The 17,067-nt window shown below is 35.1% G+C and overlaps 1 protein-coding gene across 20 annotated transcripts in view; it reads right to left on the bottom strand.

Annotated features, from left to right (window-relative positions):
- PTPRD (protein tyrosine phosphatase receptor type D) overlaps positions 1-17,067 on the bottom strand; it is a 1,876,190-nt gene that overhangs the window by 162,710 nt on the left and 1,696,413 nt on the right. For 8 of the 20 annotated variants that reach the window (XM_064490208.1, XM_064490209.1, XM_064490212.1 and 5 more), the window contains 5 exons: positions 12,570-12,703; positions 9,831-9,975; positions 6,355-6,660; positions 5,270-5,463; positions 3,087-3,113 (listed from right to left, as the gene is read on the bottom strand). In XM_064490208.1, coding sequence (XP_064346278.1) covers positions 3,087-3,113; positions 5,270-5,463; positions 6,355-6,660; positions 9,831-9,975; positions 12,570-12,703 — 806 coding nt within the window. The remainder of the gene's footprint in view (positions 1-3,086; positions 3,114-5,269; positions 5,464-6,354; positions 6,661-9,830; positions 9,976-12,569; positions 12,704-17,067) is intronic. The other 12 variants (XM_064490222.1, XM_064490220.1, XM_064490223.1 and 9 more) reach the window with 4 other exon arrangements.

Raw genomic sequence — 17,067 nt, 5'->3', positions numbered from 1 at the left:
ATGTGTTCAATTCTGACAATTTAGAAAATGTTAAGTATCACAAACTATTTATTGACACTCTGCTTTCTCTTAGTAAGGGCCCAAAGCTGTCATGGTTTTAAGAGTACATAATCATAGAACTGTTCTTTCAAATGGGAAGTTCATGATTCTTTAGAGTACTGGCTATTAATTTGTTCTGGTATTTTCTTTGGAGCTACACACATACACACACACACAGCAATTAAAAAATAAAACCCTTTTAGATTTTTGGCACAGCTTTGTTTTCAAATTGAATACAGATAAATTTAAGAAAATATAGAATATTGTCTTCCACTTCGACAGACAATGCAAGTGAGAGTTTAGTGAATGAATCTGACTATGTGGAGGACAGCAGGATTTTTCTGTGCAGGGCTGTACTGGGCACCACAGAACTCAATGGTTGAATCTGATCCCAGGGATGGCAGCGTCTGACAATGTGCTTTTCTCCAAAGAGTAGGAATATCAACAGTGTGGAAATTCAAGAATTTCAGATACCATCCTGAGGAGCCATTGTAAAAATTACTCTGTCCGATGAATAGATTAAATTTGGAAGAGAGATTTTATTTTCAGGACCTTGGAATGGTTTCACCAAAATTACAGGGGATACAAAAACCAAGTGAACTACCTGGGAGTGTCATTTTAAATTATGGTAGACACACTGTCTATTCCAAAAATTATGATGGGTAAATGTCAACATTATTGTTTCCAGGTTCCCCTCATGTTGCTGGATTGCTGATAAAGCAGGTAAAGCTGGGAAGAAAAGAAGCCAGGCTTGGTCCTATCACTGAATTGGATGGCAAGAAACTTACATACTCTGAGCCTAATAAAGTTTCTCATTTTTAAAATGGGGGTTAACCACACACGTCCTTCCTCTCACACAGGTTGTGAAAGGATAATGTAAATGGTGCTGTTCAAAATTTTCAATCCCTCTGTGGTAGTACCATCTCAGTGGGACACATTTCTTTCTGCCCAGGTAATACCATCTCTTGGATTCCACTTCCTTTCTTTAAGCTTTGGGCCACCATTCCTCATTCTCCTTGTTTCCCCTTCCCCGTCTGCCCTCTACTTATGGCCCCTGTTTGTTAAAAGTTGGCATTCCTGGATGTTCTGTCATGGTCAGTGATCCACTGCATTTCTCTCTAGTCCAAAAAACAAAACAAAACAAAACAAAAAACCTACTGGATTCATTTAAAAAACTTCAGAGAATTTTTTCTGCCTATACCCTAAGTTCATCTCTAGCCTTGACTTCCCACTGGGGCTTCAGTGGCATTTACATTATAAATATCTGCTGGACATTTCCCTTGACTGTCAAGTGTTACCTCCAGTTCAATTTAACTAACAATTAAACACCATTCTCAGAAGCAGACTCCCCCCTTCTTTCTCCCATATTTTAGTGAATGGTAGAGCATCTTTAAAACTTATGAGTGATCTTTCACCCTTTTTTCTGCAATTTTTTAGCTACTTAGTATGTTTTTGTCCATTCTTACTTTAAAATATTGCTAACTGTCCATTTTTTCATTTCTGATGTTCAACTTTGATTTTTTATTACTTTACAAATAACATAGGAAAATAACTCTTTTGTTTCCCTGTCTGCTGGATTTTTCTCTCTAATCTATCCACTGAGTTATTGATTTTTAAGCTGCAGGGAATAACCTATTTAGAAAGTCATGAAATCTTTTTAGCCATTCAAGACCAGCATTTAAAAAAAATGGAATATATTTGAATGCAAAATATTAAAGTTGGCATATATTTCAAGGTAAGGTATTATTCTGTAAAACTTTTATTTTAAGCATATGCATGAATTGGTTATGGTATATAATGCATTTCTTACTAACATATTTCTTACCAGAGGTTTATAAAACACTGCTATATTGTTGATTTTATGAGAACTGACAGCTTGACCGCCATATTTACCAAGATTCCCTACAGACTCCTGTGCTTCAGCAGAAAGTATTTATTCACTGAATGAAAGAATATCTATCAGCCTTTATCTTACTGCTCTCTTTAATAATTTTCTATGTATTTCCAATACTCACAGAGTTAAAGACCAGCTCTTTAGCCTGACACTTCAGGTTTTTCCAACATGATATTAAAATGTAACCTCTCAGCAGTATCTAGTACTAATTTACTAACCTATACCCTTCATTCCTGTCCAACTGGCAGGCTCACTGTCTACTGTTATCACACTCTTGACCACTTCAATGGGCTGCTTCTTTGCGGTCACCTTTAAAACATACATTCTCACCTCCAACTGCCCCAAAACACACACACACAAACCCTTCTCTTCAATCTTTACTGATCAGTTAAGTTCTCGACTAAGTTTCAGGACTTCAACCATCCTAGTCCACTGTCTGTAAACTCACTGCTCGTACAGATACTGCCACTTAAATACTATTTATTTACATATTGCTTGAGGTCATCGCTTTTGTTGTATTTTATGGAACTTTCCTGAACTGTGTATCCTTCCTAGCCACCTGGATTGTAAGAATTTAGAAGACAGGTGTCACATCTTGTGTCCTCTACAGCTCCTTATATGTAAGAAATTCTCGATAAATAACATAGTCCACTTATTCGAATATTTAAAAAAAAATTCCTCCCTCTGCTTCTTGGCACAACTCATGCAATTTCATGCAAATGTGTATAGGTACAAGAGAGAATTGCCATTTCGCCAGAGAAACAATTAGTGCCAGATCTAGGTCATGTGATGCACTGTATGTGTAAATCTTGGAGCAGGATTTATGAGTAACCTGCCACAAACCTGACATCTCTGGTCTGCGATGCCTCCACTTAAGGCATGCCTCCTCTGACTGTGTCACAAGGCAGAGTTAGTAGCAGCCACCAAAACAACATGAGCTCATGATATTTCTTACGCAATCAACAGCACCATACCAATTTCACAAAACAAAAATCAAAATAAAAGGCATACTACATAGTGAAGACATTTAAAAAAAATAACTTGTTAGTTCATGCATCCAAGCAAACTGGGATGACATATTACAAGTAAGTGAAAGAGGGGTATCTGGAAAAAACAACCATTTATAATCTGTTTTGACAAAGCAATTACTCACATGTTCAGTAGTATCATCAAATTCCCACTGATTGAGATTAAGAAGGTTGAGGAAGAGGGAAACAAAATAAAAAGAAATGAATAGAAACTTGTAGCCTGATAAAGGCAATGGCACCCTTCTTAGATTAAAAAAGAAAGAAAGAAAGAATAAGCAATTGAAGTGGCGTGTACAATAAAATTCCAAAGAGTGTAAGTGTGTTATGCTGCCACTTTCACTCCCAATTGAGAAGTTGAAAATAAATATGTATACTGTTATCACTAAAACCAGCTAATTTTAAAAAAATATGTGGTTCAATGGAATGAATCAATAAGGTATAGCAAGTAGTTTACTTATGCATACTACATTATGACATTTATTTTGACTTCCACCTAGGTTACACACACATTTCAAGTCACTATATAGATGAACGTTTTACATTAATATTGAAAATGTATAACCCTCGTCAAGCTCTGCAAGATGTAGTAAAATTCAATGAATACTCCAAGAGAACATGAAATGAGCAAAAAACAAACAAAATAACCAGGACACCACCACCACAAGGAAAATCAGCAAAATAATAAAGAAAAGCCAAAGTTCAAGAGAAAAAAGAAATGAGTTGACATTGAAAGCATTTCATAGCATGTAATTTCTTTAACTACCAGAATCCCAATGAAAACAGCAACAGAACTGTATTTCTATAATGTAAGATTATCTAAGAACTTTAGAAGGATATCAAAGCATGATGGTCGTATCATTTTATTTCTCATAATTGTGCAGACTTACCAAGTAAAACAAGCAGTAAGGGCCTTATTAATTTTATACTCTAAGAACTTTCTATGTTACAGGCAGTATGAAATAAATATTCAACAAGTCAATGTCCCTTTTTCCAGAGTCTAAGGGACAACACGAGTCTCTGACTATATTTATAGAACTGGCCTTCAAACCAAAACTGGATCTGAGGTAGATAAGTTAGCCACTAAGCCAGAACCCATTAGTTAAGAATGTTTTACAACTGAAAACGTAAGTACCTCTGTGGGTTGATTACATTAAGATTTTGGGGCAAATACAAAGTAAAGACTTTGGGGTAAAAAAACAGGGATATTTATTGCCCTGTCATTGTCACAGAGAAAAGAAGGCAAAATTCAGCAAGCTGATGTGGCAGTATTCAAGTTTGCTTGTAACCTTTCCCTCTTTCATACAGAGGAAGGGATTTTCTATTGAAGAAGTTTCAAGTTTTGAGTAACTGTATCCAATTCCATGCCCAGCCACCAATTTGCTGGATAAGCAAAGCACTCCCCTATTCATAAATACTGCATCACCATTGGAACAGGCATAGGTGAGCTAATCCATGGGTTGTGCTTAATCCTCAGCAGGGCAGTAATTAGTAAAAATCTTCCTCTCCCTTTCAGAAATACATGTATAGGTAGATTTATTATGGCACTATTTTAGAATCACTTCGTGTTTCTTAAAAAAAAAAATTGGAACAATTTTAATGTTCTATTTTAAACAACTTACTATAAAATCAAGTTGTGACCACATGGTTATAAATCACTGCCTTAGGACAGAATGTCTCACGTACTCAACTACTCTTAATAGTTTTCTCAATTTGGCTCAACATAGGGGATCCCTTTAATTCCCTGAGAAACTAATCTTTGTCATCATCTTCATTTTCTGGGAAATAAAACAACTGTTTTCATTACATATGTAATTTGGTAAAAAGATACTAATGAAAATTCTATCTGGATACCTTTCCCCAAGTAAGAATGTCTGTTCTTCAGTGGAAGAAGTCGTATGTTTAGAAGTTTGATGAACTTAGTTCCAAATAGTTTTAGCACAGCAGAAAACAGATCCTATCAGCAACATTTCTGTTTAAAGTTCTTTCCTTTGATTTAGTTAAGCCAATTTTTTGAAGTCAGAAAGGCAAACAGAGCTGTAGAGAGCTGCATGTCTGTATTTTAAGAAAACAGTGACATGTTTTTAATCAGATGTGTCATTTCAGTACAATTCACTTCCTCACTTGACGTCAATACTGAGAAGGTAAACATGAATCATGTGTTTTAAAACTAGAATTTTGGACAGGAGTTTTAAAATGCAAAAAAAATAAAATAAAATATAAAATAAAATAAAATAGGGCCCATTGTAAGGTATAGACTAAAATAAATGTATCCTCTAAAAAACATAGGTACTTAATTTCAGAGGCTTACCTGTGCATCAGCCAGCATGACATCCTTCAGCATGGGCTGGCCCTTGGGCTCACCATTTTCCATCCTCACATAATGCACCTGGTATCCTCTTATCTGGCCGTGCTGTTTATTGGGCACAGGTGAGCGCCATGAGACTTTAACAGATGTTGAGTTGACAGCCTCTACCTCGACTTTGCGAGGAGGACCACTAGGAACTGGAACAACATCATTGGATAAAAGAAAATTATAGGCACCTGTCCCACCCAGTCAGAGCATTTTCTTTACTTAGGTTTAAAAAAAAAAAAAAAAAAAAGGGCAGACCCACTATGTTTCCTTTGTGGAATACAAACATTTTCAACCAATGAAAATGCTCAACCAATCTGCTCTACCTTTTAAGAAAAGATCAAAAAACATGACCGATGCCAAAAAAAAAAAAAAAAAAATGGAAGAAAAAAAGAGTATCAGAGAAATAGAAAAACATGTAAAAAATGTACAAAAGCCAAGGAAGATGCTTTGAGGTTCAAAGCATTAAAGCACAAAGAAGTATAGCACGGAAATAATAACAAAAACTGGTTGTTGATTGTTGTGTGTTTTTTAAGGTTTCTTTTTAGCAGAATAAAAAGATTCTTGATTATAAGGATTCTCTTCTTTTTTTTTTTTCTCATATCAAAGGTATTCCATACAACAGATGCCAAAAACTGAATGTCGAGCATCAGTGTCTCTGAAATATGCAAGACAAAAAGGCAACAAAAGGCTAAGAAGGCACTTTTGAAAAGTTAACTTCAAAACATAAAAGACGTGACTACAAAAAGCCAAGAAAAATGCAGAAGACTTTAGATGGAGGTACAGAGAAGGGCCTGGACTACAAGGTCACAGAAGCATACTGCTCTTTCAAAAGGAAGCATATTACTGTGTTGAGATTAAAAAGAAGAAAAAAAATGCCCAGGCCGTAGTAAAGGTAGGTCTTTGGCAAAAACCACTGACGTGACAGCGAAGCTGGGTAAAAAAGATGAGCAGAAAAAAACGGATTACTGTTAGCCTATCAAAAGACAGCAGACCAAGAGTGTGTCAGAAGGGTGCAAGATGACGCAGCAGAGGCAACATACCATCTTCATCGGTTCGAATTAACACGGACAAGCTCTCGGGGCCAGGGCCGACATCTGTGTGGGCTGTCACAGTGATCTGGTACTCAGTCCATTTTTCCAGCTGTTCTAAAAGGTACTTGGTAGTGTCCGAAGGAATTCCCAAAATCTCGTGAGGCTTGTCATCTTCTCCGTCCACTGCGGCGTACTTGATGGAATATTCCGTAATAATGCCATTCTGTTTTTCCACTGGTGGAGGTTGCCAACTTACCAAAATACTAGTGGAACTTGGGCTCGTGCAACTAATATCTTGAGGAGGAGCTGATGGCTCTTATTTTGGTAGTGAGTTAAAGGAGGGTTTGAGTGAAAGGACAGGAGTGGTTGGAAAAAAAAAATGATAAAACAAAAGAAAAGGCAAAAAATAAATAAACGAACAATAAGGTCAACAAAATGAAAACAAGGCTTTGAAACATAAAATAAATTATTAAAGATACATTTATATACCTTGGCTTAGTGATGTGAATAAACCAAAAAATGAATAAATGACCAAAAAATAATTGTTAAATAATGGGTGGGGGGAAGATGTGAAAATGAAACCTGGAGATAGAGCCTCAAATAAAATTACCTACCTGTAGTTTAAATTCTTCTTCTAAACCAATCCCTCAGTATTCCCCAGCCCTACTATACAGACTATCGAACTTCAAAAGAGCTGCAAACAGTACAAGATTTATTACATGAGAGTCTGATGATGTTTCACAGATGCCGTTTTAAGCTTTCACTTCTATATTCTAGAATGAGGGCCATTCATACACAGTTTTAATTTGTGAAAAGGTTCTTAAGTGTCAAAAGTTGCAATAACTGTTAGATGCCCTTCCACCAATTCCAATTTTTTAAAAAGGGAAAGAAATAAAAGCCCAACAAACATAAAAGGGTTCCCTCTGTCTGAAAAACTGAGTCTGCCTGACCAGTTTTAATGCAAAGTGTTAACCTAACATTGATTATACCCCTAGACAGAGAGCATGCAGAATCGATAAAGGGTGAAAATGCATAGTCCAAGATTTACCTACCCGAAGGTAATGTCAGGCTTGTTGATTCTGACTGTAACTTGTACTTACCCTATGTCAGCTTTCAGCTTTTTTAAAATTATAACTCTTCTTGAGACATCATTGCTAGTGAAGAATTAGATCCCACCAGCAAATTTTGGTAAAATCAACAAAACTCATCTATCCCTTACAAAATGTCAGTAACACAGCCATTAAAAAGAATTGTTTAAAAAAATAAATTTCCTGAGAACCATCTGAAAAAGATACGACTTATCTTTCACTTTATATGTAATTCTTTTTACTTTGTACTTAATTAATCATATAAAATAGGGTTTCCATAGAATTATAAGATAAACTTTCTTATTGCCCATTTTAAAACAAGCTGGTCACCTTCTGAACAATTATTTTCCATCAAATAAACCAACTATATCATTTTTCAAAAGCAGCAAAAAGCAATGAGGAGCTATATGACTGTTATAAATTATTTTTAAAGCTAATAATTCATATTCCTAAAGAAACAAGTGGAATAAGATAAATATATAGATAGATACAGATAGATGTTTAAGGCAAAATATACAGCATAATGAGTAATTCATTTCTAATTTTTCATATTTGAACATGTAGTTTGGATATTTCTTTAGACTTTATTTCTTAACATTATGTAGTATCAGGTATGTCTGATTGCTTAGATTATCAGTCTTTCTTAATTTACATTTCTTGTGTTCTTCATTATAGGCAATCAAGATGAAAAGCTCCCTGAACCGAAAAAAAGTAAATTCTCATAAAACAGCCTTGTAAATTTGGAATAAGATTTGCAAAATCACTAGAACATCATGTTTATTGATTCTGACTATATTATAGGTTCTATATTTCAAATTATGCAACTATTTTATATGCATTTTCATTCATAATAAATTGAGTTGTTCATGTAACAGCAAAGACTCATTTGTAATTCTTTTTAAAAAACTGATTTAGTTTTCATTACAATCCTACCTTCAGAACTCCTGTGAGAGTACCTGTAACACCACTTGAAACTTTTGTTTAATAAAATAAAGAGGTAAGCTTTTGATGTGGCTATAAACAGTCCACTCTGTTTCTGTGTGTGTTAGTATACACGCATGTATGTATATACATACAAAAATCTCAAGTTTGTAAACCATATGAAATATTGAAGCATGTCACATTTCTTTTAATTAAATGTCTGATTTTAAGAATTACCTCCTGCAATAATACTTATTAGCTTTCCTGGAATTCAAAGAAGACATACAAAACTGTACTGATTTACATGCTTCAGTTTTTACAGAAAGCAAATTTTATGGGGATAAGCTATAATGAGTAAGGGATTAAGCAACAGGATCCTAATATTTTTCACGCGAATAATCATGTGTTGAGGAAGAATATAAATTTCATCATCAAAAAACCCTGAAAGATTTCAAGTTTCCATAGAAAAATGAAATAAGACTTACTTATTTGAAAGACAATTCATCTTCTAAAAATTTTTGTAAATTTCACATTTGCTGATAGGTCTAAAAATTAGGCCCTTAGAACATTCTCTTCATAAATTCAATGTATTAACATTATACATATCTATTGTATAGGTCACTATACCAAAAATCACATATAAAATATAAAATACTAAAAAAATCTAAGGAAATTATTTCATAAAATTGTTCAAGATAAATGGTTGCTGAGTAGACTAATTGTAGAAACTTATTAATAAGGAGCAAGCATTAGTATTATAAATCACCAAACTTTCCATCGGAAACAATCTGTCACATAATACTCAATGCAAAGCAACCTTTCCTGGACACAACAAACCCCCACTGTGGTAAGTACAACTATGCTTTAAGGTAAAAGTTCCAAAAGGAATTGAACCTGAGGAAATAAAATACAACTTAGGATAGCAAATGTACTTGTGAGTACTCCACTGTTCCTAAGTCTGTCCAAATACAGATTTTCTGTGATTGTTCCAAATTTCCACATGTACTACTTGCAAAGTTAATAACAAACTGGGAACAAATATGTGACTTGGTTATCAGCAAAGGTAAAACCTGTGTGCTTAAAGATTAAAGTTTGTTCTTTTGCTGTCTCTTTAGTTTACTAAGCCCTCCTCTGAGTATTTTGCAGTGTTCTCAACCTGAATTTTGCTTTGCGGCCTTCTATTTTATTAAATGGGGCCTGATGTAGCTTCTTTACCCATGTTTCTCACGGAGGTTTCCGAACTTCTCTGAACCTCCTCCAATTTAGAAGTGGAAGAATGGGCTCTGTTATTTGCACCAAATTTGAAACGAACATAGGTCATGGTGCTCTAATCCCCAAAGCTGGACATTTGCTAGTATACAGACTACCGACTATTAAAATCACATTAATTAGCAGGTTGGTTTGTTGGTGGAGATAAAAGCCAACAGCACTTCCTAGTGAAAAAAGGACAGAAAATAAGCAAGGAAAGACACCTACTTGACTGCATGGTTCTGGCTGATATTTCCGCTGTGGAAGCACCCAGGCCTTGAGGAGAGCGCGCAGCCAGACGAAAGTGGTACAAGCTGTTTGGTCTCAGCCCCTGCAGCCTGTAAGACGTCCCTGGCTCAATGGTAATCCGCTGCTGTGGATAATTGACAAGAGAATCTGGTCATCTTCACTAAGATTTCTGCATCTATTTTTTTTATCACACCACCCAGAATATCAGATTTCCAACAAGAGGGTTATAAGGGCATCAAAATATCACAAGCAGAATCAACAGTGAGTATCAAGGAATCTACTAGGGGAATTACATAATGAAAATATCAGTTTACAAGGCAAATTTCTACAACAGTAAGGCAACTGGAATTAACGAAGCCAGGGATCTGTCTATGAGGACACAGTTTTCCACATGCATCAGATAAGAGGGATTGAGAGGCCACCACCCATAAATGCAGTCTACCCTGAAGGCACGTGTGTGGCTGTACACTGCCCACAACAGAAACTGACACCCACCCCTGATGACGGCCCATGCCCAACAGTGAGAAGACAAACTGAGGAAATGTCTGGCTCATCTCCCATGATCCTCTGCTACCTAGACAGAGGCAAAGACAATACGGCCAGAAGTAACAAGAAACTGGTATACAGTTTGTGTGAGGTTGCTATAAAGAGAGCTGAAAAAGCCAAGGTCTCAGGTGATAAAAATCAGATGTTAGTTACTGAAGAAAGCTGAATAATGTATATGAAACCATTATCATTCCTCTAGGTTGATTTCATGTTAATTGTAAAACCTCCTTTCTTTGTGAATATAGAGCCTGCAGCTAGAAAAAAAAATCACACTTTTCTGTAACTTTTAACATCATAAACGGCTTCTGAAATAAGGTTTCTTTAACTGGATGTTGTTATAACATATTTTTGTGCTTGAAATCTGCCCTCGCATTTTAGCAAAAATATAGCTATCTCTGGGTAATCAATCGCAGATTGAACAAGAGCCTATAATAAACCTTAAAATGCATGCTAATGTGTACTTCAGTAATGGCATCAATAATCTCACAAAATTTTTATTAAAATAGTGTTTGCTGTTCACAAAAATAGAAATCAGTCAAGGAAAATTCAGATACAAAATTAGAGAAAACATCCCTAGGGTCTTCTGGCTATACAAAAGGTTTCAAAACTTTTAAATGTAACAAATAACAAGAAAATAAGGGATTTCCTAAATAATAGTAAAAAAGGGGTCTGCCAACAGTCAAGCATCCATAGCATTTTCAAAGGACTTCCACTCTCTTTATTACATTCATTCATTCATTCATTCATTCATTCATTCATTCATTCATTATTTATTTATTTATTTATTTATTTATTTAGTTGGGTAATGGTAGGAATTTAAAATAACTTAATGCTGACTTACGTCTTACTAAAAACACCAACAGTTGTAACATGAGTACTTTAAGTTACATCAGCACTTCAGTTCTGTAACTTTTTGAGTGATGAACTTACATCAGCTTTGTAAGCTAAATCTAAAAGCACTGCTTTTGGAATCTGGTCTTTGGAGATTCTGCTCAATTCAAACATGCAATAAAATAGAAGTTTGCAGGAACATATTAATTTATTATAGCATTCAAAGTTATGCACTACAATTTAATTGGTAACAGCTCACTGAGTACGTGAGTGTTTAAAAAAGGTATTCTTTGTTAAAACTTGGGGCTGTTTTGCTTTCTGAAGATCTTTTTTACATAAAGAATGCTAAGCAATATCATAAAATGGCTTAGTGGATTGAGTTTTCATGTACAGTTTTATTAACATTTTTGTCCTAATGTTCCCTGATGGCTTTCACAATAATGAAAGAAACATATTTATTACTATCAAATATTCCCATTCTGAAAATATTAGATGTATCTTAATACTGATTTCTATAATCTGTTCGAAGTACACCCAAGAGGCAGTGTGTCCTAACGGTGAAAAATATAAATTCTGGAAACTGTCTAGATTCAAATTCCAGCTCTACCATTCAGTAATAAGAGGCTTTGGGCAAATTATTTAACTTGTTTCCATGCCTCCACTTTGTTGACATCTGAACTAGATTAATAATAAAAGCTGACTCAAAGCACTATTGTAAGGATTAAGTGACTTATATGTGAAACCCTTATTATAGTGCCTATTAATGTATGTGTTAGTTATTTTGATTTTTATTTCTTTTCAGTAACTAGCAATAGTTTCTAGCCTTCTAGAATCTGTTGTTTTATTAGCATAACATAAGCTTTATATACATTTACATTCATATCAATTATTGGCATAAAAACAAACATTTGCTATAGGGCATCTTTCTCTGAAACTGGTTTGGACCAATTCATCTGCCCAAAGCCTTGGAGTTTACTTAGTCATGTGCTGACAGTGACTTCAGTACTTTAATGCAGAAAATAAAGAAAGGAAATTCTCAAGTCTCAAGGAGTATATTATTTTATAACCTGATACTTCCATAAGTAACTTGGAAATCTGAATTAAAAAAAAACATTCAATAGGGCAATAGCAGTTTTTTTATTTCTTTGGTCCCACCCCCATCAAGTTTCCGAATATTCCACCCCCTTTTTTTTTTGGTTAAGTTTCTCTTTTGACCAAAAAATCTTTTCCACCAAGGTCCTCTAGAGACATGTGACCTTTTCACAGAACCTGGGCCAGGACACAGAACAACAGCAGTGCCTCGGGGCAGTGAATGATCCCAAGGGAGAAGCACAGTCCTACCTCCTCTCCATGCTCCCCGTCTTTGTAGACCAGTTCATAGTTGGCAATGGTGTCTGAACGTGGAGGTGTCCAAGAGAGCAAAATACTTGTTTCGGATTCAGGTTCTGCCTTGAAGTTTAGTGGCTGCCCTGGTACTAAAACAGGGAGGCAAAGGACTGAGCTCAACATTACCAGGAATATTCAGAAGTTCTTTCATTCGTGCATCTGTTTAAATCTTTCACTAAGTGTCCACGTGTATCACTTCACTGGCAAGCTAGGTCCCCTACAATGTCCAAGTTAAACTGTGTACATAAAGCCTATTCTTCTTCCTCTAAGGATCAAGAACAATGTTATAATTACTGTCCTTGTTTCTGAGTGGTTTACTATGTACACAGGATGTGGAATTAGCAAATGTAGAATATATCAGACTCTGCATTCAGCTTTAAGGATAACATTTACTTTATAATATTGTTCTAAGTAATAAATGAGATGATTTATATAAACCACTTGGAATAAATACTGCCTAAATCATATCAAGTGTTAAATACATAAAAGCTACTGCTATTTTACAACTGAGTGGGACCTGATTCTCTAGCACTACAGTTTACTTTCAAACTTATTTCCAATTAGGTTTATAAAATTCCACCTACATTCCTTTAACAAAACCTACAGAATTGGTAGTATTTTTTCCCTTACTAATACATGTTTTTGAAAAGATGTAAAAACAGGAGAATAAAAAGATTTTAAAAACTATCACTAACCAATAATTCTTTCTAATCCTTAAATGACTTTATAGGAGTTAATATACTATACCCAATATAAATTTAACATTGTCCCTACTGAGAAGGGACAATATTAACTTTCACTACACAAGTTACAAAGTGTGTAGAATACAATTATCACAAATACAGGAATTAAACAGAGGTCATCTATAGTTGTCACATTAGTCATATAATCCATGCAACAGACAATGTGGAAGAGCTATATATCCAATATAATCAAGAATGGGACATCTATCCAGTTTAAAACACCTTACCCAAATGATGAATTAGAACACATTTTACTAACCCTCACTTCCTACTTAGGTTAGCGCTTAATCCCACCAGGTCCTCCATCCGTTACACACAAGGCTGTCACACGTCAGGGCATCGCTAGCATAGCTACGCTTCCTTATATCGTTCTTGGCCAGTGTCTGCTCTGACTGGTTGGTACCCATGCCGGGCTGGTCACTTAATATTTTTATCATTATCCCTGATACTGTGATACATTTCAGAGTGCCACAGCTGGACATATGTCCATATTCCTACAAGTTCACATGAGAATTCTGTGTATATGTAATAAAAACACAAGAACACCAGAGGGGAAAAGAACATATAAAGTATTCTTAGCAAATGAGCACAGACATTCAAAAAGCATATAAAAATAATGTAATTTGTAGCTGATGTATGACATCAATTTCTTAAATAATACTTAAAGCATCATTTTTACAAGAAAAAACACCTTTGGCAATATTAAAGACATTACTTTCTTTTTTTTTTTTTTTTTTTGTAGTGACCTGTCTATAGTATGACTAAAAAACTCCCTTTTGTTTAAAAGGAGATTCAAGTCTAAAGGAATCTACAAGAATAGCTCTGAGAGCTCTAATTATCAGGTAATTCCTCTGGTCTCTTAACCTGTGAACCTGTGTGTGCAGGTGTGTGTGTTCACATGTGTGTGCAAGAGAACACACTTATGTGTGGACTGTTGCTTAAGGCCACCAATAATCAGTGCTTCATATTTCTAATTGCATTAATCTTCTTTTCTCTCTTGTATCACAGGTCTTGCGATACTCATTAATTTGATGCCTCTAGGAATGTACTGTCTGAACAGGAAACGTATTTATTTATTTATTTTTAAGTACTTGCCCAGTGGGTGACCTAACACAATCATTCAGACTGAGCGGTGAGAGACACAGACAAAAGAAGATAAAAAAATCAAGAGCAAGAGAAGGTAGAACAGAAGGAAATAAGAAAAACAATCAAGCAAATAGAAAGAGAAATAGAAAATACATTACTTCTACAAGGGAAATGCCAATAGGACTGGCAGGAGAGACCATGGAAGCCAAGAATAATTGGACAGGTGGGGAAATTATGATTGGATTCTAATATTCAGATGATGAAAGGTTTTCTCAGCCTGAACATACACACATATATATGCATATGTACCCAGTTACTTCTTTTTCTCTAGTTTTACTGCCTTTTTCCTTTCCCCGGCTTCCACAAGACTGGGAAAGAAGAAAGCCTGACAACTTCTGATTTAAACCAAACCAAATAAAGTACAGTCAAAAACTAAAAACATGGATAGCGTTGAAGGGCTGCTCTCAGGATGGTAATTGCTTGTTACGTTATTTCCTCCCTGCTAACGCTAATAATAAACGGATTGAAAACATTGAGGGAATCAAAGTAACTTTTTCTTAAACTGTTTACTTTTTTGTTTTTAATTTGTTTTGAACAGATTCCTGGTAGGTCTCAGTGTTTCATCCTTATTTAGTGCCACAAACTTCATATAATTGTCTAATTCTGCTTGGTTCTATTCCAGTCTCTCCTAAATAATAAACCAGGTACATCACAGTCTCAGAGGGTGTACTGCTCCTTTTCTGATTAGACAAGAGACATAGTAAGTAAGTAGTGGTCACACACGGGATTGGTGAGTCTCATCAAAGAATACAAATGGGGTTCTCCCCCTCTGCTTCCACCACTGTCTTCTTTTGAAGTGGTCTGGAGAGCAATCTACTAGGTTTTAAACTTCTGGTAGGAATACCAGTGCCAGACAGATCTCTCAGATGAGTCCTGGAGGCTATGCTGGGCTCAGGGGTCAATGGGGGAGTGCCAGGGCCACCAGAAGTAGTCAGTGGTGCTCAGAGACAAGACACTGCTGCCTTGTGGAATGTAGGCTCAGCCTTGCCCAAGCTTCTGATTTTTCAACAGAAGTTGATAATGAACCTTACAGATAAAAATCTTTCAAATTTTAACAACTGGAAATGAACTGAATTACTTGAAATTAATTGAAAAACACTGCACAGGGCAAAATGTGTCTCCATGTAAAATTCAGCATATGGACCAAGGCTTTAAGAATTTTTTTTAAATTATATCAGGCTCTATGCTCATACATGTCTTAAGGGTGACACAACTCAGACTCTTTTGGGAATTGTGGGTCCACCTAAACATGCTGCTTCCTCAGGATCAATGAGTCATAGTCAAAACAGTCACAATGAAGCTGAGGCTTCAAAGGAAAAGAAAAAAGCTGCAACTTTAATGTATTTATTTTTATATTCTCCAAATGTATTAGTCCTAATGATCACAATATGTTTACAAGAAAATGCTTCAGTGGACTCCAAACTGTCATATTTATTTCTCTGTGCCACTTGGAGACACAGGGAGTACCTTATCACCCATCAGACAGATTTTTATACTAATACTGTGGCTACAGAAGTTCTATTAACAGATATAAACATATGTACCTGTATTCATTTATTACTTTACTACTCTCACAGTCTACACCTCAAACTTACCGACATGCTTTTATCTTCATTTACTCCTTACTTATCTGTGGATTTTTAACTTAAGAGTTTTTTTTGGGTTGCAGCATTCCCCTCACCAACTAACCGAACATAAGTTTTGTGGGAAAACCTGAGATTCTGGAAAACTCATTAGAAAATAAAAAGAAAAAGAACGCATCCAGAAACCTAAGTGCAATCATTCTGCATTAAAAGAAAAAGAGAGAGAGATGTGATAATGTTACCAAAGAGCAAGTTTAGTATTTAGAGGTGGAAAGAAATGAAAGTAGAAATATACAATTTTCTTTAAAGTTATATTTAAAAAATCCCTATATTTGGTAAAGTGGTGTTGTTATATCTTTCTTATTTAATGACCACAAGGAAATACAAATATGATCAATCATTTCCTAAAAGATTATAACCCAATTCATAAATGTAAAATAGTTGAGCAGTAATAATATTATACTCTATATTAATATCTGCAGGCAACTCAAAGGGAATGGAGAATGAGTAAGAAATGAAGGGAAAGAAAATGTGCATGTCATCTGAACTGCTGATAATCTGAGAAAAGATCAATATTTGAGTAAAATCTAGGGAATATCTCTGAAAAGGGTTAGTACACATTAAATGCCTGAAGAACAATTTCACCTAACCATATTACAGATATGAAATATTATGAAAGACTAGAAAACGCATTATCACTAAAATATCTAGTACTTTAATAAGGTACATATTTTAAAATGTGAGTATCTAGCATACTGACAAATGATAATAACACCAATAAAAACAGCAGCCAGAATTACAGTGGTAGTAAAACAAAACGAAACAAAATTCAAACAAGGAGTCCAACTGGTAAGTGCCACAGATACATCATTGACAAAATAAGTACTTAATACACAAGCACCTGCCTAAATCTCTCTCCTAACTGTCATTAAATATCAGTAAGAAAAAGTTCAGTTCTATCACAGTTGTATTTACATCCAG

This window comes from Camelus dromedarius, chromosome 10, assembly GCF_036321535.1.
Source record: "Camelus dromedarius isolate mCamDro1 chromosome 10, mCamDro1.pat, whole genome shotgun sequence".
In the NCBI taxonomy this organism is placed as follows: domain Eukaryota; kingdom Metazoa; phylum Chordata; class Mammalia; order Artiodactyla; family Camelidae; genus Camelus; species Camelus dromedarius.
The sequence above is the reverse complement of the archived record's forward strand: the minus strand, read 5'-3'. Positions and strand labels throughout refer to the sequence as shown.